Source organism: Syngnathus acus, chromosome 15, assembly GCF_901709675.1.
Source record: "Syngnathus acus chromosome 15, fSynAcu1.2, whole genome shotgun sequence".
Classification (NCBI taxonomy): Eukaryota; Metazoa; Chordata; class Actinopteri; order Syngnathiformes; family Syngnathidae; genus Syngnathus; species Syngnathus acus.
In genome coordinates this window covers 2121745-2146633 of record NC_051100.1, presented here as the reverse complement: position 1 = coordinate 2146633, position 24889 = coordinate 2121745, and the positions used below count along the sequence as shown (strand labels likewise).

The 24889-nt window shown below is 41.8% G+C and overlaps 2 protein-coding genes across 2 annotated transcripts; both read right to left on the bottom strand.

The window, feature by feature from the left end:
- Positions 1–14337: 14337 nt before the first annotated feature.
- Positions 14338–17038, bottom strand: mtx2 (metaxin 2). The gene is made up of 10 exons (XM_037272332.1): positions 16999–17038; positions 16382–16429; positions 16195–16241; positions 16039–16111; positions 15879–15955; positions 15590–15682; positions 15437–15475; positions 15237–15362; positions 15081–15157; positions 14338–14844 (listed from the first exon to the last, which is right to left on the bottom strand). Exons 1-10 carry the CDS (start codon positions 17036–17038, stop codon positions 14685–14687), a joined length of 780 nt encoding a protein of 259 aa, XP_037128227.1. The 3' UTR covers positions 14338–14684.
- A 1199-nt stretch (positions 17039–18237) lies between these two features.
- Positions 18238–22803, bottom strand: LOC119135028 (homeobox protein Hox-D4b-like). Its single transcript, XM_037272333.1, has 2 exons — positions 20257–22803; positions 18238–19269 (listed from the first exon to the last, which is right to left on the bottom strand). Exons 1-2 carry the CDS (start codon positions 20732–20734, stop codon positions 18995–18997), a joined length of 753 nt encoding a protein of 250 aa, XP_037128228.1. The 5' UTR covers positions 20735–22803; the 3' UTR covers positions 18238–18994.
- Positions 22804–24889: the final 2086 nt, after the last annotated feature.

Here is a 24889-nt window from a genome sequence, read left to right as displayed (position 1 = left end):
CCGTGCTCATGGCCTACTTTCCTTAAAAAAAAAAAAGAAAAAAAACTCCAAACGCCGTCCTGGCTGGCTGACATGTAAGAAAGTGGTTGATGTTCTCCCGGATGGCGGCGGGACGGCAGAAGGACCGCCGGGAGGCCGACATCAAGCACCGCCAGCCAGACGCGACAGGAACGAGGCGAACCAAGAGAATGTCGAATGCGACACTTATTTTTTTGCCTCAGCCTGAAGGAGCCTTTTTCATAGCCAAACCTAATATAGCTTCATTCCGTCTAATCAAAACACAATGTTTTACCACAAGCTTGGAAGAACAGGACCAACAGTCCCTCAGTGGTTTCTACTCTGAGAAACATCCACATTCCCTGATTAGCCCAACAGCTGTAAAATTCAAACTTGGCCCAATGTGACTTTTTTAATCCAATTTAGATTTTAATTTTTCCCCAAAAGTCTTAATAGAGGCTGCATGGGGTTGCCGGACGTATGTGTGATGTGCAGTTGAGTCATTTGCAAAGAAATGGAATGAAATGTAATTTTTTTCTGTTGCCTAGGGGGAAGCATGTTACAGCAAGAAAAGGACAGGACTCAGGATTGATCCCTGGGGGACACCAAAAGGAACAGGGCAAGAGAGGATAAGGCCCGGCCTTCTGAATACTGAACAAGATCTTGGTGGAGGTAGGAAACCAATGTAGAACTGTGCTCATGATGCTAATCCACCGTTCAAGATGATCCAATAGCGTGCTCTGGTCTACACTAATCATGATTGGTCAGTGCACTTCCCCTCCTTGGGCATGTTTGGAAGTGGTTGGCAATTGGCAATGGCCTAACATGGCTCGCTACACATGGCCAGTTTTTCACGGCGAGCGCCACCTCGCAGTGTTGTATCAAGAATTAATAGCGCAGCTAACCAAAACCCTTCCAGCAGCGGCACATTGAATATTCATGTAGCTCCCAGTGTGATCTGGTAAGGAGGATTAAGCTCACGACCGCGCGCTGATTCTTGCCGCCGCTTGGCCGTCGCTTGCATCATCACGTGCTGGCTGGCCGGCCGGCCGGCAGACGAGACACAGGGAATACCAAAAAAAGAAGAGGACGAGGGGGAGGGCGACATTAAAAGTTGCCCTTTAGCGTCTACGCGGCTAACACGTTGTAGCAAGTGTTACAACATGTCTATCATGTTGAGGAATATCAATGTTGGCGCAGCGGTCAAAGCTTGGTGCGTGTATGTGTGGAAAAAAAGATGGCTTTATTCTTCCAGTATTATGACTTCTTTCTCAAAATCTTGGACTACTTATTAGGATTTGATGAAGAGAAAAAAAACCCAAACTATTATTTTGATATGAAGTCTTCTCCCTAAATGACACATTCATATAAAAATGGACTTCATGCTTTTTTCTTGGGAAATCAAAAATATAAATGTAAAACTTTTCCTCAACAATGTTGCTATTTTTAATAGAAAAATGACTTTATTGTATTAATATCATTTAGCATTATTTTTATTTTCAAAAACAACCTCCATCTTGATTCTTATAAAAATGCTTTATTTTTACTATATTGATAAATATGACTTTTTAACTAAAAAAATAATGGATATAAATAATATAATATTTTTTATTCTGACAAAAAAACTGTAGACACAGTTGCATTGCAAGTGTTGCATTTAATTGTGTTGGTATCCTGATACTGACTGTGCGTGCGTGTGTGTGGATGTGTATTGTGTGTGTGTGTGTATTGTGTAAATAGCCCAAAGTCCCTGAGGACCAATGATGAGGAGATGATATCTTGTGAAGTGTGCCCTTTCAAAATAGCAGGCTTGCTTTCCACAATGTTTGCCTTTAGACGTGCGTGTGTCCGTGGGTGTTTTCATAAATTCTCGTCTACTGTACTTCTTTGACTTAAATGTGGCACCAACTATTAGAAAGTGTTAGCCTGCATGGCCGAGTGCTACATATTGCGTGTCTGTGTGTGCGCAAGCATGTGTGTGCACGTACAACTCTCAAACCTGACATACACTCGCTAATGTGAAACATTGCTGCAGGGGTGATGGAGTTGTTGAGTATGGGGGGGATAAATGGCGTTAGAGTTAAAAGATGAGTGGGGGTGGGATGGGAGTCAAACTGGGGAGTGCAGGGAGGAGGGTAGTACAGGGAGGTGTGAATGAAAGCGCACACATACTTTTTTGGTTTATCCACTATTGAGATAACGTTTGGTTCTAGTAAGTCGTCTTGGCTCGGCGTGGGCTGGATGATGCAATGTTGGTCAAATAGCATGTGCTGCTGTCTAGCATAAAAATCTTGGAAAAACAAAATCATTCAGGTCTTGGGAGAGGTTGTGTACAGGTCATTTGGCCAACAAATGGGTTTTTGTTCCAGAACTGAGTTTTATTTTCAGAAATTGTTTGAATATCATCGCATCGCCCTTATTATTCCCTTAATGTGACTTTTCCTCTTAAAGGAACATTTTGTGACTATGATGGGCTTTTTTTTTTTTAAACTGAAAAATCATGACTTTTTTTTGTCTCTCTTAGAACTATAAAATAAGACCTCGCTCCAAATTTTGTCGGCTCTCTTATTTTGATGCAATCGCGCTCAGAAGAGTACAAACTGTTGGAAATAATATTAAAAATTCCTTCATCACTTGTAGGTTAGTAGTTTTTAATTCAGTTTTATCTATTTGGAAAAGCTGCATTTCCTGGTGTATTTGCCAGTCTGTGCTGTTATGCTCCATTTGAAAGTGTGTTTATCTCTAAACGGAGGCCAATAAACGCAGCGTTACCGATGCTGTTTGAAGTCGCTGCTGGGAGACGAAGAGCAATGCGGTGAAGAGGGGGGATGTTTTCTTGAAGACGTTCACAAAAGAGAATTATTCTTGTAACATAGAGACTTTCTTTCCTTGAAGATCTTGTATTTCTTTTTTTATTGAATCGGAACACAAAGACATAACCTTTCATCTTGAAAAACACGGACTTCATTTCATATTCTGCATTACTTCTTTCAAAAATATCTTGAAAAACAGCGACTTTAGTGTTACTAAATCGATTATAGAAACTATCAATTAATTTGATTGTTGTTAATTAATCGTTGCGCCTCTATTTTTTAACAAATGGTTGTCCAGAAAAAAAAATTTTCTTCATCAAAAAATGACTAACTATATCATTTGTGACATTTTCCCTTGAAAAACAAAATGTAATGGAGTCCAAAAAGGGTTGAACAAAACGTGTTTGTCTGCGACGGCCGCTAAATAATGCAGCACCTCTCCTCTCCGTCAACATCCTTGACGAGCAAGGCGGGCTTTGAAAATATTTGCGCTTTAAACACTCGTGTCTCTCTTCGTTTTCATCAGCAAGCGGCTGACATGACGAAAGCGCACACACCCGTAGATACACGCAAACAAAGACACGCGCACACACTAGGTCAGGCGAACACTTGTTTATCATTTATTAGTCTGTCAACTCCACTCATATCTCTTTTGTGACATTTACAGTCGGATTGGCTGCTTTCATGTAGCTAATGAAGTTAATAGAAGGATTTGGAGGATGAGTTTCCATGGACAAAAGTATTGGGACACATTCCATGAGAGCGTAAAGTGGCACACTTGGGGTCAATTTGCCTCCATTTATGGTGCTGCAGTGACTGAAGAGGGAAAGGAAATTCTCGCACGGTCAAAAATGTCCGGGGGTCTTCAGCCACCCCCATCCCTCAAAGTATCACTTTTTACATCTTTTCCTCGCAGTTTGTATGTTTGAACAAGAGCAAAGATCACAGACGGCAATCAGCGGCTCTCCTAGGTAAACAAACGATTGTTTTAAGACTTGATTTAGTGAATGCAAAAACTCCCGGTGTGTGTGTGTGTGTGTGTCTATGTGTGTGTGTTTTGTCCAAGCGGGTTGTTTTTGGCAGCCTTGCTGATTGGAGGCAGCTTTTCCACTGCTTCACGCAGCATGCTTGTCCTGATTGGCATTGTTTATGTTTGGGAATCCACCGATTCCATCAACATGTTTGGATCTGATGATTAAAAAAATGTGTTTTGTTTTGGGTCCAAATTTTGAGAAGGGTAGGCAGAGATGGACCGTTTTCCCATTTTGACACACTTTTTCAAGTTTTTTTTTGTAGTGCCTGTTCCCTGTCACTGTCAGGAAACAGGAGTCTATCGTGTAGCATCACGTTCAGGAAATGAAAAGAACACATGGTTTTTCAAATATTAGGCTCGCTTTAATGTGTTTATTTTGCATCCCCAATTGAAGTTACTGTAAAATGGACAGAAAATAACTTATCATATATTGACCAAACCAACTCATTTTATCAATCACGGTATAGAAAATGGATGGATGCTAGCTTAAGGCTAACATATGAAGTGAAATATCACAGATGGGCTAATGGAAAATAGCATGGATGTCACGATAATTATACACCCTCAAACAGCTGCTTCTTTGGCACACACAAATTAGCAACGCAAAAAATTGTGTACTTATTGTATAAAAATGGTCACGTAAAAATCTACAATCGCAGGGGTGCAAACGATGAACCGTGTTATAGTGGGGGTTTACTGTAAAGAAACTCCCTGTTGTTGTTTCAGTTTGACACAAGCCAACCACACTAAAATGAGGCAATAAAAAAGCAGCTCACGATGTCGCAGAAAGGAGTATTAAAATGCCGACGGCGTGAAAGCATTCCCCTCTGATTGGTCGCCTAGCTCGGCAAACAAGGTGAGAAAAGACAAGCTCCCCGTTTAGCGAGAAAGAACGAAATGGTGCCTTTATCTTCTCAAATGACTGAATTGAAATGAAGGCACCCAGCAAACGGAGAGTGAGCCCGAGGCGGAGCGCGCCAAATAAACATGCGCCGCACACTTTGTTTTCTCGTCACTGCCTGCTGCTCCCGAGGCATCTTCGGAGGAACTTGCCGATCGTTTCCAACTTCACGCCATGGTCCTCGTAGACGTCAAGGTTTCATGTTAGAATGCAGGGCGGAAGCTGCTACATACGGTCTCGTCATCATTGCGTCATGTGTGGACAGGAATGGACAAACAAATCTGAAGAGAAGCCTGATGACACATTCAGATAATTGAATCGAATAAAGGACTCAGAGGGCTTGATGCACGCTGTTGTCATATTTATGAAGGAAATACAATCATCTCCACTACTCACATTGCTGGAGTGCCGAATCTGTCTGCCTGTGTTACACCTGCACCGCAACTTAGACCTGCTTTTAGTTGGTCTAAAGCACAGGTGCCAAACTCATGGCCCAGGGGCCACATCCGGCCCAACACTTCATGTTATGTGGCCTGCAAATACAAATCATGTGCATCATATAAATATTTACAATACTTATTAACGTTGCGTTATTTCAAGCAAACTTCTTTCTACATTAACTTGAACCACAGTTGAACAAACCCTTGTCCTTAATTTCTGGTCTCCACTCTAGTTTTCCATCAATTTGTTGTTTATATGCCAAAATGTGATTGCTTTCACACTTTGTTTAAAACACTGAATCCAGAAGCTTCTAATTTGAAAGCAACTCAATCCACTTATTCACTCTGCTAAATCTGTCCCCGAGTACCTGAATCAAAAATGCGTCCAGTCCTGCCGACATACATGCATTTATAAATGATAACCCCCAACAACCCCCCCTCCCCTCCCCTCCCCTCCCCAAAAAGTCAAGGTCAGCTCACTGGAGGTTTTTCTTTGAGGCTCGACCGTGCAGCTGCTCCACATGGAGCATCAAGGTTAAACACTTTTCATGTTTATCAGTTGGGGGGCAGGGGTGCCCCACCGCCCCCCTTCATTGATGACGCAACCTATCCTTACCGCTTGCCAAATTCGCCCCCCCCCTCCTCTTGTTTTAATGGCCTGAAGGTGATCCAAGCGGCCTCCTCGAAGGGTTTGCCGGTGCAAGGATGCCAGCAACGGCAGCTGTACACACTGCGGCGTGTGTAATTACGCACACATACACAATCAGTGGAGAAAACACACACACACAGTCATGGCTTTCATGTCCTCTCTCGCTCCGCTCACCCCATCTTGTTTTGTTTTCCGCCATTTTGCCTTATCGCTTTCCCTTCCATCCCTCCCGCTTTAACACCTACCCCCCCATCACCCCCACCTTCCTTCCAGCTCCGCTCCGACGTCAAATTGCAGCAGAATTTCATCATGAAAACCCAATCTCGGCTCTCGCTACTAAACATGCAGACGTGTGCAAACATTCACTGTTTAGCACTCGCTAACATGCGGCTGCATGGTAGCAAAACGGGGGAGGATTTGGAAACATTATTCCCTTGAATACTGGGAAAATGGTACCGTGGTCTGCACGTAGAAGATATGCAAGAATACAAACAAGAGTTCTTCCCCCCAAAAAAAAGTTTTTTTTACATGTAACAAAAAGTTGTAATCATTTTATTTGTGAATACTTTTAAATGCGTAATTGCGATTTTATATATTTAGTCATGGTTTAATCTTTTTTTTTTTGCAATATGTAGTTTTGCTACCTATGCCCAAAATAAATAAATAAATTAATTAATTAATTAAAAAAAGCATTGAGTCACTCTGAAAACAATCAAGTCTTTGTCATCTTCAAGACCACTTTACGTTCCATCTTAAAAGGAAGTGTTCCTTGAAGCAAGTGAGCTCACCTCATTGTTGTGTAGGAAAGGAAACTGACGCAGACCTACTCAAACGTCCTCAAGAGTCACACAATAACAATGAACTCAAAGACGAGACTCCAATCATTCCCTAATATGGATTTATTCCCATCTTGAAATAATTTCGAAGCACTTTAAAAAAAATGATTGTCTAAATTTTTGGAGCTAACAACATTAATCTATTCTCACTCATCTTTCTATTTTGATAAAGCAAGGAGTGGAAGGTGCAAAGTACAAATAATCTACTTAAGTAGAATAACAAAGTAGTTCGACTTGGTTACTCCCAAGCACCCTTTTTTTACCAATAAGGTTTTTGGGTGAAACAAACAAGGTTTTCTATCTGTGAATGTGCTGACAAAGATAATGTGGAGTACAAACAAACATTGTTGGGAGACTTCGCTTGGTCTTATCTGGCCAATCCCAAATCAGGTCCCGCCAGAGCTTCCTCCTGTCTCCATGGAAACAAGCTCTGACTTCCTGCAAGTGTCCTCCAGGCTGGGAGTGGCAGCATTTTGTTTGTGTGCTCGCTTTAAAGCTCAAATTCAAAAAAATATGAAGGCCAGCTGGCTTTGTTTGGATAAACCAAATTGCAAAATAAAGAAAGAAATAAAACCGTGTTCAGAATTGACTGAGGTTTTAAGTGAGCCTTCAAGTTGGAAACCTCAAAACAAGGGTTAGGATTTTAAATTGGCATTTCAAATCAGGGTTTGGGTTAGAATTTCAAGTTAGTGTTTGAAATTAGGGTCTAGGATTTCAAATGAAGGCTTGAAGCCCAGATATGTGTGTTAAGTTTTTTTAATTTGGGTTTCTAGCCTAGATAAGGCTTTAAATTTGGTTTGCAGCCCGTCGTGCTGAGCTTGTGCCCTGCATGTTCGCAACATTATCAACAGCAGCATGTTTGTGATAATTAGCCTATGACAAGACAGGACAGGATTAGATGACTTCTCACCTGTAATCCATTGGAATGAGTCACCTGGTATGTCTGCTCTCATGAATCATGGAATGACCTTTGCTGACCTCACGGACAAAGAAAAAAAAACCCGAAAGCCACATTGTGATAGGGGAACGAAAAAATGGCTTAGCTGGCGGTAAAACATTTTGCAGCTGTGCCATTGACCTGAGTCACACTAAGCTTCCTGCCATTCAAACAGTAGCAACACATCATACACACACACACACACACACACACGCTTGAACTCATACCCTCGGATTTCCTTGAGGGGAAGGAAATTTTAGTTACGGCATTTGAAGATCTGGTTAAGTATTCAAATAAGGGTTCTCGTTTAAAATTAGGGTTTAAATTCTGCATTAAGGTTTGAAATTAGGGTTTGTAGGGTTTCAATTCAGATTTTCGAAAATGAAACGGAAAGAAAGTTAAGAGTGTGTAGCTTATGTGGGTCGATTTGGGTCAAGAATGCTCTTCTCTTATTAGGACCAAATCTTTTTTTTCCAAAGTGCTCTCAAGCCTCTTTTTGACATTTGAACAAGTCCCAAATCCTCTTTCTCTTCTTCCACGTTGACCAAAATCCCCTCTATGTTCTCACGTTAATGCTTTGCAAAAGCTTTGCATGAGTGCAGCCTTGACAATGCACAAGGCTATCAAATGAAAAATATTTAGAAAATAGATATGAATAGCAATAAAGTAAAAACATGACCTTAAGTACATTAAGGTGCCACGATGGTTCAATTCAATACAATACGTGGAAGGTTGAATCTTAATCTGTACAAAACGTTTGGAACTCGACTACACCAATGAAAACAGAAGGTGTCGAGCAGTGAGCCTTGAGGCACACCGACTGTATGAACCTATGGAGAAGGATTGACCATACACAAGACATTTTCTTCAAAGCTGGGTCAGGGTTTTAAAATAGGGTTTTGAATGTAAGTGTCAAGACTTGAATAGTGTTTCAAATATGGGTTTTGATCCTGGGTTAGGGTTTCAAATTAGAATTATAAACCTAGATTAGTGTTTCAGAATAGGATTTCAAGTCTTTGTGGGTGGTCCCAAATGGCCTACAAGAAGTTTGGAAAATGTTCCAGAAAATTCTTCCTCCTCACAACGACTCGAGGGTGCGTCTGTGCAGATGTTAAATTCCAAAAGTGAAAGTTAGAACAAAGGTAATTGTCTCAATCATAAAAATGAGGTGTGGTATTACATCTGTGTTACAGATTGATGGCTCCCATAGTGGTGAATTTAGGAAGTCAATGCACAAACGCAAAAGCAGCATCAAAGTGTCTGCTGATTTTTTAAAACGAACTAAATCAATCAATATAATCATGTTCTCTTAAACCCTAAAGCCACACCTCAACAAAATCAATAAATGTATTTTCCTCTAACCCGAACAATAGTAAAATCAATCAATTATAATTTGTTCACTTTATCACGTCTACGTTTCGACCCGTTTTAACTGTCATGGCATTCATATAATAATTAAAAAAAAAAAAAAAAGTTTCCACAACAATATGAATGGAGGATGCACCATGTGAATTTGTGTGCGAGTGTGTTTTGAAATGATGGGAGCGGTGCGGGGGGGGGCGGCCTAAGCTTGTTATTAGAAGCTCGGGTCAGATCCTCCGAGATAGAAAATCTCTCTCCCACTCCCGGCGTTGGATTTTGGAATGCTGTGCAGTGTGTTTGCAGCCCTCACGACCCTAAAAGCTACACAACAACAACAACACACACACAGTTGATTGTTAAGAGGCAGCACTAACGTCCAGGAGGATTACAACAAAGTGCTGCCCAATCACGAAAGCCCATTCATTGATTTTTCTAAGAATCTGTTGATGCTTAAAGTGTGACGACAATAAGAGAAATTCATTTTGAGAATTACAACATAGAGATGAGTTGTCAACTCCAATGTGTTAAAAGCCGAGTCCAGAGTCAATTAATCGACGCTATATTTCTCGTAGACTTTTAGGGATGTCTGCCATCTACTGGTGAACATTGTTATTACAACCAAAAACTTCTCAGCTAGACTTAACATTTTTTAACAGGCCACCAGTTTCCCATGCTTTCCGTTGATTATGAGATGAAGACGACGAGAAGTTGTGATTCTTGTCACACATACACCGATCCATTTATTTTTGCATTCGGGTTCAGCGTTGTGCAATTAACACACGACTCTTCAGTCCCACTCAATATGGATTAATGGCCTATAAATAACCCTCATTAATCTTGCGTAGCAAAAATGACATTAGCATCATTAAGAGGATCTCCGTGCTTAGCATCATTTAGCTGCCCACGTTCATGTGTGTGCATACATGCATGTGTATGTGTGTGTAAAAAGTTTCCAAAAGACCCTGGAACTTTTGAAATCTTTATTTACATCATTTCCAATGAGAAACATCCAAATCAGAAGTCAACCAGAGTCGTGGAACACATTGCATTTCACTTTTTCGATTCGGTTGTTTAAATATAAACATGAGAAACGCATTACATGCACACGCTCTGTTGTTCCAGCTGTGTTAGAAAAAAAAGCGCACATTCCACAGACACACAATGGATAGAAGCATCCTCTTCCTTGTGTGTCCAGCTCATTAATGTTGAATTATAGTGTGTGTGTGCATGGAAAGTCCAAGTTGGACATTCTTTGTGATGTTGATGGGTGAAACGAACAAAAAAGTAAAATGCAAAGCAGTCTTTTGCATAAACATAAAAAAAAAAGGATTGCTTTTTAGTCTTCTGGCCACGTTTCTTTTAGCTTTGTTGAAGTGAGACCGCATAGACGTACACAGGTGAATTAAATATTTACAATATCTTCAAAGTTACCAATTACACTCATCCGTCCATTTAAAAACTCCAAGTGGCCATTGCACGTTTGCCCGCCCTTACGCTAATCAGTAAAGCCACAGTGTTTAGTCTACACACACACATACACACACATTCTTTACGTTTCACATGATCATTAAATTTCACGGCCCATGTTACGTGTGTGATTGCGGTCTTTGAGGCCACACACACACACACACACACTCGTCGAGAGTGAGGTCATACGCGAGAGAGTGACAGGTCCAGGAAATGAAACACACCTCAGATTACAGCGAAACAAGGATGGCTAACATGTTCAACGTGGGCTTTTCCACATTTTCATTTCATGATGGGCTTGCTGGCCCGCGCTGATTGAAACCTTTCAAAACACACGAGGCCAGTGTGAAAACAAACTGGGCTTTCTCAACCCAGCTGGGTTTCTGCGTCGCTTTCTTCTACCGTTGTGTGAAATTGAGGTGGCAAAAGTCCTCAGACTGTGGCTACTTAAGGAAGATTAAAGACACAAATTACGACGACGTACAATCACAAATCGAACTGCAGGCGTGTCCGATTTGTGATTGACAGTCATTAAAGTTAAAAAAAAAACATGTATGTTTTCTGCCAATGTATGTACAATACTACCTAGTTTGATAACTTTCCACAATGAAAAAGAATTGGGCTAGCTTGAGTTGGCTAAGGCTTTTATGCTAATATTTGAACTGACAAACAAAAATGCTAAATAAGTGAATGATGGCTGAAAAGAATAAATATCAAAACTTCCTTACAATTATGCATTAGAATTATAAACAAAGAAAGAGATTGAACTTTCTCATGCCAAGCAAATCTCAAACTTAGTTCAGTCATGTTCCTAAAGATTCGCGTGATGGCTAATGAGCAAAGCTAGCTAGCACACGTTAGCCTGGCCTGGTTGGACAAGTAGTTTTTTTAATGCCAATAATTCCCGAACTAATAAAAGGCTTCTCACTCATGTGTGGGGTCCACCTTGAAGTTACCAAATGAACTTTGTGGCCTGATAAAGATCAGTAGATGTGATCACTCGTGTGCCATGTGGTCTTGTATATCCCTCAAGATCAATAAAGTTCTTGTACAGAACGTCTACGCTGAGATCATCTCGGCTCGGCCGTGTTTTCGTAGCGATGTCTGAGAGAAAAACCGCTAATGCGTCTTAATCCACTTTGCCGCATAAGCTCCCTTTCATTGGGACCGCTCGGTTTACACGCGGAAGACCGCCGACTGGTCGCAGTGCGGAGAGTTGAAAAGGCCACGCTAACATGACGCCTGTCATCAGGAAGCTCCACTTACATTAGGAAACCATTAAGAGATCAATTACGACATAATTCATGCTTGGTTCGAATGGGTCTCTTTCCATTTCAATTATTTGTGTTTCTTACATATTTGGGAGTTTTACATCCGGCGGCAATGTCGTTAAGTGCTTGGTTTTTAGCAGACGGGGGTCTCAGGTTCAAGCCCAGCGATGGATCAGTTAGTTCTCTTTATATTTTTTGATGTAGCATGACAGCTAACCATCACACTGGACGTGACATTATTGTTAACTGTCAAAAGACCTCTCCCAAGCAAACTTCTACCGTCATTGCCTCGATACAAGTGGATTGTCACATCTCCAATAATGATGATTCAATTCAAGAGTTTCTTTGCCAGTGTTGCATTCAAAATCAATGCTATGCTATTAGCCAGCGTACGTGCGTCATTCCTCTCTGCAGGGGAACATTTTGGAGGTACTCAAGGCTCTTCTCTGAGGTTTTTTGAATGGATGTCAAAGACACGCACACAAAACCAGCAATCGAATGCAAAATGAGTTGCTCTGAACAAATTGGCAGAATAACCTTGAAAGGTTTAAACCTGCCGCACACTTTTCCCAATGAGGCGCCTTCAACGTGACGTTTGTCACGGTAAAGATTTGTTTTAGTTCAACTGTGAATAGAAGGATGTGATTGATTTGATGGCTATAAACCTGAATGCGTGTGAGTGTGTGTGAGATGGAGGGAAAGGATTATCCACACACGGCTAATCTCTTTATTCCACTCAAATCTACAGTACATCTCCCCTCCAGACTGAAAAATAAAATTGCGAGTGAGAACACACCCGTACACACACACACGGTGATATTGATGAAATTCCATATCACTGGCAAATCTATCTCACTACATGGCAGGTGCAGTGAATTCAAACCCAATTTATTGCTATCTAAACAGGCTGCTTTCGGAATTTAAACTGATATTTGATGTGTTGATCATCTCAAATTCTTTACTCTTGGCGTTGATGACCTTGCTGCTCGTTCTCCAGTTGAGTCAATATCGAGTCTGGTGCGTTAATGAAGACGCGTGATGCTGATTAGCCTGCAGCCACCTTGTCTTGCGTGAAGCCACTCGCTCGTGTCGGCACGAAGACCTTTCGTCGACTCACTTAATGTCACGGCCTTCATTCTCACGCACATTTCTCCACGTATTTAGATCTATGCTGAGTTCCTCTCTCTTTTGGAATCATTTGCATATCCCTGAAGACGGAACCTAGGAAGGCAAAAGACTTGTTTACATGTGTTACACGTCAACTCGGATCAAACACAGCAGCAATGTGAAAATAGACACTCGTGTTGCTTTAATATTACACCTCCACGCATTATTTATAATTTCTGTGTGTGTGTGTGTGTGTTTGCCGTGGGTTGCGTCATGAAGCTGCACACATCAGGAAAGTGATAATCAGCAACTCCTCACGTGTCAGTGCTGTAACAATAACCGAGCCAATCATGTTAATTTGGTGGGGTGGTGGCAGTTCTCACAATCATGTTGTGAGCAGTTAGATTAAATAAAAAATAAAAAATTAACAATCTTTATTCCTCTGCAAATGGTGGTGCTTTTAAGAGCATGATTTGATGTCAGCTCCCAGGATGTTTCATGTTCTGTGTTCTCGAACTACTTTTCATTGTCTGTCTGTATAATTTCCTTTGACCTGAGTAAAAGAGTTGAATCATTACTTTTGTTTTTAACTGTTATTCAAACAAGCATTTAGAGTTATACTTAAGTACAGTACAGGGTGAGTTACTTTGTCAAGCTCTCGAATTAATTGACGTCGTTATCCATTTTACTGCTAATTGTACAGTAGTCGAGCGGCACCAGACGCCTGTTGTGTGGTTTTGCTGCCCTCGTGTGGAAGAATTATGTCACTACAACTACTTTACATAACGTCCATCCGGAAACTATTGACAGTTAGAGCGTCATCCCAAAATGGAATGAATTATTTTTTTCCCCTTAAAAATCTACATATAACACAGCATAATAACGTAAAAATGTGTATTTATTGCTTATTTATGAAATAAAACACGAAGCTATTACATATCCATAAATATTCACATCCTTTACTCAATCGGTGCACCTTTGACAGTAATTACAGCCGTGAATCTTTTTGAATAAAAGGAGGAAGGACCACTCCATTATTTGAGGACGACCAAGCTAGCCCCAAGCGTGATTAGCATGTGTTTTGAAAACAACCTATAATTGTAAAATTCAAAGTCATCAATGACAAGTTCATTTCTTTTCTGTCTCTGTGTTTATTTTTCTTCCTGCTCTGTGCATCTGCTACCTCTGAACCCGACGGGGCCATCGCTCAGACTGCTTCGGCAGCGGGAAGTTCAAAGGTCACGAGCTGACCTGGGAGGAAGCCAGTGAGACAGAAACACAGACCGGGCGGGGGCAGACCGAGGTAACACATCTCCGACAGTGTCAAATGTGTCCATGTGCAAGACATTCTGAATTTTGTCACATTGTGACCTTGCAATTCGTGCAGCAGTATGTGGGGTGGGGTTAAGTTCCTGACAAATCTTCTTTTTCTTTTTTTGGACCAATAATTGTCACAGTCCTCTTCTGGAGACAAATTATCTCGTTATCTAATATGAATTGGAAAAAGAAACTGCAAACTCCTTGTTTAATGCAATCACTTTTATTTTATACAAGCACCTTGCATTCACAAAAACAATTTTACTCTTTATCATTATATTCATGTTTTATATTCATATTTTAATTTTAATATAATACTATAACACTAAGTGCTATTAGTAATAATAATATAATCATAATAACAATGATGATAATAATAAATAAGTCTTTTGGAATCCTTTAGGGACCAGCAGTTGTTTCTTTTCTGGCTGTCCAGGAAGAAGCAGAAGCAGCAGCAGTCAAATGGTGTGAATGGTCAGTTAACCAGCTTCTCCTGTTATGTACAAACAGATGTGTGGTGGTGTGATGACGATGATGGTGGTGGTGGGTCCCCTTCAGGAGGTCCTATCCTCAAAGCAAATCTGCTCGATGCGCCTGCAGAAAGACAGCAGGTTTCCGTAGCTCCGCACGCGCTCGGCTAGCTCGGTGCTGGTCAGCCGAGTGGTCAGGATGGTAAACAGGTGACCGAACACCAGCGCGTCCAGCTCCGTCGGCCTGAAGGTATATCATTATTATTAATAATAATAATTTGCATAGCTTTATTTGGGAAGTGTGAACGGAACTAAGTTATAGGGAGAGTTTGAATAATTACAGCCTTCTGCCACAGGGTGGTGCTATATGCACAATTTCCTACGCTTAAAGGTTTTCTTTCCAAATAAGTGATTTTATGAATAGCATCTGCTACTCGTTCACTCAACTCAAAATGGTGTCTCACAGGCTAGAGTACATACTGTTTATTGAAGAAGAAGGGCTGCGTTCCGAGGCGCTGCGAGAGAGCCTGGCAGCACTGACTCACGTCCTCGTACACCTGAAACACAAAAAAAAAAAAATGTGGCTGCTCCGCGTAATGTTATGTCATGTGAATTGTTGTAATAATAATCGCTTACCTGCTCCAAATTTTTCCCTCCCCAGCCAATGGCGTCCATCTTCCGACGCACCTCCCACTGCTTCTGATAGGCCAGGATGGTACTGAGGGGCCACGAGTAGGGGCTGCTGTACCTGGGACGAGTGATCTAAACCCCATGTAGATGTGTCAGGGAGGGCGAGATGGGACTTTGAAGAGGCTCAATGAGAAGAGAGGACTCACCTCAGCAGCTGTGCCGTCATCACACCACTGTATGTATAACTAGAGAAGAAAAAAAACTTTATTTGAGCCAGTGAGGGGCACACACACACACACACACACACACACACACTTGGAGATGACCACAATGGCATTTGAGTCAGAAAAAAAGTATACCTCAGCCGTCAGCAGCATGTTGTTGACTAGCTCCATGTATGCTTTCATTTCGGCCCTCTGAATGTCATCCAAGCCATCGCTCAGAGAATGACCCTCAAGTGATAAGAAAGATCCACAAGTCAATTAGATTTAAAAATAAAACAAGACACAGCTAACACTGAGGGCTATACCGTACTGATTTTAGAGTCCTCTTAATATTAACCATTGTGAACTCGTGCCAAAATCTGACTTCTAACTTTTCCTATCCAAATAATTAAAGGACAAAAATGATTGCGTCATTCCCATCTACCTTGGCTTTAGTGAACTGCACTATTGGGCCCAGTTCCGACACCACCTGGTTTCCCACATGGATGAAGGGAATCTTGCCTAAAAAAGGAATCGTAAAAACACAATTCATTCAAGCATAAAACATCGATGAGGAAATTTACTGCATTTGTACATGAACTCACCGGAGGGTGACATGTACTCTGCATTGACTTTGCAGACCACCTGCACGGGCAGACCACACATCCGCAGGTAGGCCTGCACAGGAGACAAAATAGGCTCAGATGACACTTCATTGGGCACCTTATCTAGCGACATTAATCCAGAATGCAGAAATGTACCTGCACAGCGAGGGATGAGGCGCAGTCCGAAAGCAGAATCTGATCCTCTGCACAAGTCACAACATATATAATTGTAATTATTTTATTCATGTATTAATCCAAAGGAGAAAATACTAAATAGTTATGGAGCAAGATCTCAGTGGATAGGTTTATACGTTATGTGATACAGGAGAAAAAAAACACACACCCTTAAGCGGCTGGTACAAGGTTGCACTCTCGGGCCAAGGCTCAGCAGCTGTAAAAAAACAAAAGCACAAGAAATTCATATTTTACAGGCTACCAAATACTAATAGACACGATCCAAGTGATTCCTTTGTCAAAACCAAAATGTTTAATTTTGACGAGGTCAGAGTTCACTCAATATGGCTCCCTTAGACGTGTTTCGAGTCCACGAGAGAGCAGCAGGAATGAACGGATGATTGCCAACAGAGATTCAAAACCAAAAAGCAACAAGACAAACGTACGTAAGACAACTATATGATGTGGTTCAAGTTAATAATACACGCATAAAATAGACGGGTGTTTTAGTTGAGAATCTTCTACGGCAAACCACATTTTGCAGGTAAATTCACCGAAATATCATTTACGTCAAACCCTTCAATTGCTTAAGTCCAAACTTTGCTAATGGAGTAAATGTTTCATTTGAATTGCAGGACTTTCATTGTAGCTTTAAACTCACAGCTACTGCTACAATGAAGCATTTATTGCGATTATTTTTTATTATTTGCTTTGCCAATGCTGTAAGTGAGCTAGCAGCATCGCGAACATCATCATGCACAAACTGCAAAAGCTGCAACACTTTACCCGCCATTTGTGACACGAAGGCATCTGCTGCAAGAGACATCTTTGCTCTGAATTCCTGTCTTTAAATATGCTTAAAAACGTTTAACTTTAATACAAATCTGAGGTCAACTCAGCTTCTTGGGAGTTTGAGGACACCGACTGGTCCGTCGGAATGTTTTAGTCCGATGAGGAACATTGAACGAGATTATTTGTTCCCCTTGAAGGCCGGAAACGTTCAATGTATATATATTTTCCTTTCTTCTTTCGCCCAATAAAACTAGGGAGCTGTTTTGTATAAATTATAGATACATACATTTTCATAAGAAATATGAAAACCTTGTTAAAATATTTTTTTATCAGAAACTGGTGCGTTTGCACTTAGCTAGCGCTGATTTGTTTTCCTTTTCAAATGCAGTTGACAAATGAACCACATGAGGGCGGCCTTGTTCCAACACAGCTGGTGAATGGAAAGCACGTAACAGTTCAAGGTGGATAAAAGAACAAGTAGGTACTATTTTTTTTGTCTCTACTTGCGTTTAGCGTCTTAATATTGAAATTACTTTATGTATGTGATGTCGAATACTGCGATTAACAAGACAATTTGATCCGTGTAAAAGTTTCCAGTTTGTTTACCCTAAAGTCACACTTTGGATCCATTTGTCGCAAATGTTCTCAGCCAGTTTGCGGTGCGCGATCCTTTTTTTGATAAATCTCTCGTGACTTTTCCTGCCCATTTGTCTCCAACGGAAGCCTCCAATTAAAGTAGCTCATTTCCCACCAACCATCACCAGGAGCGACTTGTGCTGCTCCCAACATGCTATATTTGGAACTTTCTGACGTAAACTTGTGAAATGCAATGAATTCGTCAATTTAAAACTTGGCTGATCTTGGGTTAATAAATGTTTCTATTCATATAGTACAACATTATATGTAACGGGTTTACGTCATTTAAAAATAGTCCTTATTTTGTGAATACTCATAACGTTTTCAGATCTTAAACTTGCTTGCAAAACCCTTTTAATATTTACATCTTTATTTTCCTTTTGTTGCATATTTATCTACATTACCTTCTGTAACGTTGCCACGACAAGTTACCCCATTTGTCTTTTATTTCCCTTTGGTCCACTTATTGCTATAATTCGACTTTATTTCCAACGTTTTCGGACCAAATAATATTTCATTCGCATACGCAATTGAGACTTTTGTATATCCTTACTTTATTATAAAACCTTGTGTGCAAGAGAGCAGGAGACACTAATCTGCTGTAATGTAAAGCTTTTTATTTACTTAACCAAGTTCTTTTTTTATCAAAATGTTTTTCCCACACATATAAAAGTCGTACACGGATGCTTTTGCTGTACTTTCTCACATACAAAACGACACGTGCTGCTACCAAGAATAGAAATATGCGATGAAACATACACATAATAAAAAAACGATAAGTACTTATGGTGGCCAATTGGCATATCACACTGGAATAAAGAAAAAAAACGTATTATTCTTTGTTGGATGGACTTTAAAACCCTGTAAGGAAACCCTGAGACAAATATGCAAACACCTTTTGGAGCTCAGCTGTGTATGTGTGTGCGCGTGTCCGTGCGTGCACGTGTTGGTGCGTGTATGTGTGTGTGCTGCACGCTATTGCTTTTGGCACATAAAAATCAACAGTGCGTGCTCATTTGTTGCTTATGTGTCATCTTTGCGTTTGCCATTTTGGTCATGTGCATATAAGTATAGCTAATACGCTGCCTCACTCTTATACAACCCTGTATTATGCTGTTTTGTTTTTTACCCTGTAGAAATAATAATAACGATAATAATATTAATAATTACAAAAATAACCCTGTTGTCTCCACAACAAAATTCTTCCAGGAGATCCAGAACAAAAATGACAAGACTATAGGCTATATATAAGGCTAATACATGGATGCTTGAGGAATGTAGGCCTGGATCGTCACTTGGTCATTTGGGGGGGGCGGGGGGTCCAAAAGCCCCCTGACCCTAACCCCTTTGAATCTCACACCGGGATGGCCGCCTTGTCCGCGCTTTTCTTGGCCTTGCTGCGCCCCTTGGTGTTTGGCAGCTTGTTGTCCTTCTTCCAGCGCATGCGCCGGTTTTGGAACCACACCTTGACCTGGCGCTCGGACAGGCAGAGCGTGTGCGCCACTTCCACGCGGCGGCGGCGCGTCAGGTAGCGGCTAAAGTGGAACTCCTTCTCCAGCTCCAGCACCTGCTGACGCGTGTAGGCCGTGCGCAGACGCTTGGGCTCCGGCCCAGTGTGGTTCGGGTTCACTGGGGGACACGAAAGGACAGTGTGACGTCATTAGTAGTTTTTTTTCTTCCATACATTTATTATTTGATAGCATATTCCGAGAGGCCAATTAAAAATAGCTGCATTTCGTGGCTCTTATTGATACGAATTGGATTTTGGCTAAATTGCATAATAAATGCATAACTACAATAAATGCATCCGTAAAGCCGCACGATATTGGAAAAAACATGCGGCATGGATGTTGAGTATTTCCATATTAATATTATGATATTGAACATGTAACATTTTTATTATCTAAAGATGAAGTGTTTTTTGTCACGGTAGAATCGAATCAGTTTACATATAGGTGTGTGCGTGCGTGTGTATGTGCGTGTATTTAAGTATAAGAATAGGTCCCATTCACTGACAACTATTTTTTTCCGTCTAAAAAAACCCCAATTCCCTGAAATACTTAATAATGTACATAATGTATATTAAAAACGTTTTTTTAATTTAATTTTTAATCATTGAATTGATATTTCCATCCTATATGGTCAATTTTTTTCACAGTTAGTTATTTCTGATGGTATTTTGGACGCGTGCGTGCGTCTCTGCGCACTTTTATTATGCATGTGCGTCGATTTGCGGTTGACCGGCAAACTGGTTAAGAAACCATTCTGGACTATTAACGCGCATCTCTTTGTTCACTGGCCGTGTGCGCACACTCACGCACGCGCACACTCACGTGCGCGCACAAGCTGCGGCAGAGCCATAAAAGTTTATAGCGGCTGTAATTCTGCCTGACACTCACTGCGATCATAAATAACTCACCACAAGAAATGGTGCTCCCAAATGGACAAAACACCACAACAAGGGTGTGTGTGTGTGTGTGTTGTGTGTGTGTGAGTGAGAGTGCAGATGAGATGCTGGGGGGCAAGAGGGAGAAATAAAATGAAAAAGCAAAATGACATTCGACGTGTTAAAAAAAAAAAGTGTGACAGAGAGGATAGGATGATGGTGTTCCTCACCGTGGGCGATGTGCACCTTCTTCATCCAGGGGTAGACCACGATTGGCGGCTTGTCTTTGGCCTGGTGGCCCCCTCCGGCACCGATTCTCCTCTGCACCTGAGCAGGCTTACTCGCGCACGTCATCCACATCTCCGGAAAGCCACCCTCCTTCCCCTCGGCGTCGTCGTGCTCGGTGAAGCCGGGGAAAGGCGCACCTTGCTGCGGCAGCCGCTCGGCATCCTCCCGCGGGTGCTGCTGCTGCTGCTGCTGCGGCGGCGGTTGCGCCTGCAAGGAATGTTCATAGGCGGTTGACTGCGGTGCGTAGCCGGGCTCGGGCGGATGGGCTGCGGCCGTAGGCTGGTAGCGCCCACCGCCGTACGTGCCACAGTCCGGGGGGCTGTTGTAATACCCCCCTTGGTCAGTGAAATGACTGTAATCTTCCTCGCAAGGCGGGAAGTGCGGCTCGGCGTATTTGCAGCTCACCGCGTAGGACTCCATGATTGATTTATAGCGAGGCTGGTAGGAGAATACTAATTTTTCTTTTTCCTCTCTCTCTCCCTCTACCCCTTCGCCCTGTGTCCCCCTTTTCCCCCCTCTGGCATCAAGCCACCCCGCGGCTGTCAAATAGACGGACGGCCGTATGGACCACGTGACCCGGTAGCTCAGCCAATGGGAGGCGTCGCTTTTTTGCCGCTCTCCCTCTAAATAAAGTCGAAAAATAAGCGAAAATGAGCCTAATTGGCTTCATGAAGATTTGCTGGCGGGGCTAAATTAAAAAATTAGATGTTTGTGGATTGCAACTGCTGCGTCATTATTTATTTTATAAGCTCATCCATCTACCCCCCCCCCCCCCCCCCTTCACCCCTGCCTATTGAACACGCACAGTAGATTTATGACTTTTTAGCTGACGTACGGGATCGACCCCCACAGATGGGCCCCCGAGCTGAAAAATTAATCGGGCCCATATTGAGGGGACGAGGGGGCCATATTTGGCCTTGTGGCCGCAATCAAAGGGCGCAAAACAAAACCTGACCGCTCCGCAGAGGGCACGCACACAAGAATGGGACAAAAAGGCCCCCAGACAGTGACTAGTAGTTGGCTTTGTTGCGGGTAGGGGTCAGCCCAAGGTGTCCCGTTCACCATCTCACCGTCATCATCGCCGTCTCTGAATAAAAGCCACATTGGAAAAATGATGCAGCTGAGGAGGTGGGGTGGGGAGGACTGAGCGAAGGCGTTTAAAAATGATCTTGCTGGTTTAGAACCCCCGAAAGTGGCCAAATTGAGCCCTCACACGACGAAAAATAAATGATAGTCCATTCTAAACCCCCCCAAATAATCATTCATTCGTGCATATGGCGCCCCCTAAACTGCCGCATTGTTTTGGCATGCGTTTGGCTCAAGTGGAGGCTTTATTTAATCTGACCTAATGCAAGTGAACCAAAAAGCAAATCTGTTTGATCTGGCTTCCAGATACTAATGGATGTCAGCGATAAGCCCAAAACAGGCAAACATTTGCTTTAGTAGCTTGCTTTAATCATGCTTGATCGTTTTATTAGGGTGAAAGTGTCGCTCCGTTTTCTTATCTAAATTGATGTGTTTAATTAGAGACCATTTTAATTAGATCCACCATTTTAAAGGGTAATATTGTGAAGCAGAGTGGAAAGTGTCCTTTACAATCTTGCAAATTTGCAATTTTTGTAGAATTTGCGGGTGTATGTTACGTAATGGTCTATATACATAATACCAATACAATAAAAAAAAAACGTTTCTCCACATTACAGCATTTAAGTAATTAATTCAAGTGATAATTTTGAGTCAATTTGCCGTCATGCTGTGAAATTGTACTTTTTTTTTTTGCTGTGACCCTGAAAGGCTCATTTTTTCCTTGCGGTATAGAGTACATACAAAAAGGCCCCTTATGCTTCCATGCATCCATTGCACTGGAATGTCATTAGTCAGCCAGAGGGTGCCACTCTGAACAAACATTTTCCCCAAATGTGAGCAAGAAACATAAACAACAGTACAGTAGGTATCCAATCATCAAAGTTCCAAGCATCATGTTTCTTCTACTACAGTAGACCCTTGAGGGTCACCCCTAAAATCATTTAGCAGATTTTGTTTCTATACTTGTTATTTTTCATATATTGAAGTTTGATCAGTGATTTTTATTGAATTATTTTGTTTTTACAATTCAAAAAACATTTCCCTCCCCGACTTCAATGGCCGTCAATTATACGCAATTTATTGCTATACGCAACCCAGCCAGGCCCGATTTTCACTGAGTCATTTTAGGTTGTAATATCACCAATGACCATCAGATGGCAGATGCAAGAGCTTGCCCTCAAATTTTGCGGATTTATGCAAGCAGGACCTGAATCATTTATTTTCCTTTGGTTGATTCTTGTAAAAAAAAATAGTCGGAAAATGATACTTTGCTGAAGTGACTTGAGTGTCCATCCTGTCATTGGATCTTCTTGCTGATCAGAAAGTGAAGCAACCCAAATTGAAAACACAAAGAAGCACTTGTGAAGCTCTTCGGGTTTCCCTTGCGTGTGATAGATGGTTAGTCGCCGCCCATAGACTCCCCTAGAACCCAATCTGTGACCGAGCAGAGTCCACACACATTCGGTTCTACAGGGTATTTATAGGCGAAGCATGTACGCTCCTGCTGTTCCACACTCCAGTGTCCTCGGATGTAAAGGAGTTGTCTCGACACCACTCTTTGTTTCGGGAACACGCTTGTTACATGTGTCGCGTGTGTTGCTTTAACATGCCAATAAGTCATTAAAATATCCTCAATGAATCCTTAGGCATGTGGGGTTAAGGATGCTGACAGAGATGTGAGTCATTGGACCTTTTCTCATCGGATTCCGTGCAAAACTGATTCTGCCTATTTTCTAAGAATTAAAAGTAAAGTAATTAGTAGAAATAAATTTTTGGCTTACTCGCTATTTGAGTGGGTTAACAGTTTGGTTTGTTTTTCCCATACGGATGCAGTGCTAATTTTTTTTGCCACATTTTTTATTAATTGGTCATTGCAATTGCAGAGAATTGGGGATGGGCAGATACCGGTACATCGATACCTTATTTCTAGTTATCGGTACTTGTGCCGGAAGTCGATACCTGTATCGGTTGCTCTCCTGTGCCAGCCGTTTTATACGATCAGGATCTATTTTTTTATTCTTTAAATATGTTATTGTCCTTTTGGGGGGTTATTTATCAAACGTAGTGGTATCGGTACTTGATATCGGGATCGGTAACTTGATAGTTGAGCAAATGTCTTGGTCTGAAAAATCAATCATCCCTACATTGCAATTAGAAGTAAATTGACCCATTTTGGCTTGCTCGAAAACGTTCTGTTATTTTAATCAGTAACATTGTTCCGATACTGAAACCTCTTTGACTCTTTTTTTTTTGTTTTTTTAATCTATTTATTCATGTATATTTTGTAATTCACTTCCGTATATATATCAACTTTTTTAGGGTCTGGCCGATTAATTTGCTGGCTCATTTAACCGCTAGATATTAGCTATTTTAAAATATGCTTATTTGTGTGCGAAAAGTCCATTTTTAAAGTGAAATGCCAGCCGAAACAAAGGCAAATTGACGAAAGAGTCCTAATGGATGTGTTTGAATAATGACGCTTTCGCCAGCACGAATGCATTCAGCACGGAACTATTAATCTACGCCTTCATTTTCATTTATTTTTTTTAAACAATTCTTCAGCCCCAAATGAGTTTTTCTTAGTAGTCATCAGCTCCACACACCTTTTGACTCAATAGCTGTGAACTTTGCTGCACCCCCCCCCCCCTCCCTTTTTAATAGGAGACAACAACACCAACAACAACAACGGGAGCTCAAAAGCGAGCATTCTTGTGCGGTCAGAATGTAGCCTAGCTGCCGAGCGGGTCGCCGCAGGGTCACTCACAAGCGTTGACCGAGGCTTCACCGGACCTACCATTAGTCCTATGCGAGCTGGACAGGACGGTTGGGGCTCCTCACGGATTGGGGAGGGGGGGACCACGCAGAGTTCAAAAGTCGCTATAGGCCATTGTTACGGGATTGTTCATTGTATTGCTTTGTGCAACCATTGAAAGAGCACTTTTGCGTCATGTAACACCGTACGCAATTTTCTTTTTTTAAAGCCTACGCGTAAACTGTATTTGCATTCTCACACAATTCCTACGCATTATTGTTATTGCCAATGCGCCATTACACCGTTCTCAGTGCACATGTGTAGTCCACTCTTCGAAAGAAAAAAAAAAAAAAAAGCTATTCAGATGGTGGCTTTTCTTTCTCTCGGGGGTCGTTTCACTTTTTCATCTTAGACAGGCTGACCGCCGGCTAACCCCTTCGCCCCCGGGCCTGCAGCCGGGTCAAAGCCGGGCTGAGAGCGGTCCTCTAAGCCGGTTTAGACATTAACTTGCACGACCCCTCCTGCAGCGCAGCGGCACCGTCTCGCGGGGTGACGCCAAATTCGCATTTCAAGCTCATTTGCTGCAAAACAGCCCAATTCGAACCGTTTGAATGTAAAATATGGATTTTGTTTAAAGTCGTTTTTATCGCGCGGTGCAAATGGACTCAGATTAATGCCTTGCCCCAGGAGCATGCATGTAAACACATAAACCTGCAATAAACGAGCCAAAAACGTGT

Bases quoted from the DNA above. Each gene is read 5' to 3' on its own strand.
- mtx2 (XM_037272332.1), bottom strand. From the start codon at position 17,038: ATGTCTCTTGCAGCAGATGCCTTCGTGTCACAAATGGCGG. The intron at 16,112-16,194 runs GTACATTTCTGC...TCTCCTGTGCAG, and splicing joins CCTCATCCCTCGCTGTGCAG to GCCTACCTGCGGATGTGTGG. The intron at 15,158-15,236 runs GTAAGCGATTAT...TTTGTGTTTCAG, and splicing joins GAGGGAAAAATTTGGAGCAG to GTGTACGAGGACGTGAGTCA.
- LOC119135028 (XM_037272333.1), bottom strand. From the start codon at position 20,734: ATGGAGTCCTACGCGGTGAGCTGCAAATACGCCGAGCCGCACTTCCCG. The intron at 19,270-20,256 runs GTGAGGAACACC...CGTGTCCCCCAG, and splicing joins GAAGGTGCACATCGCCCACG to TGAACCCGAACCACACTGGG.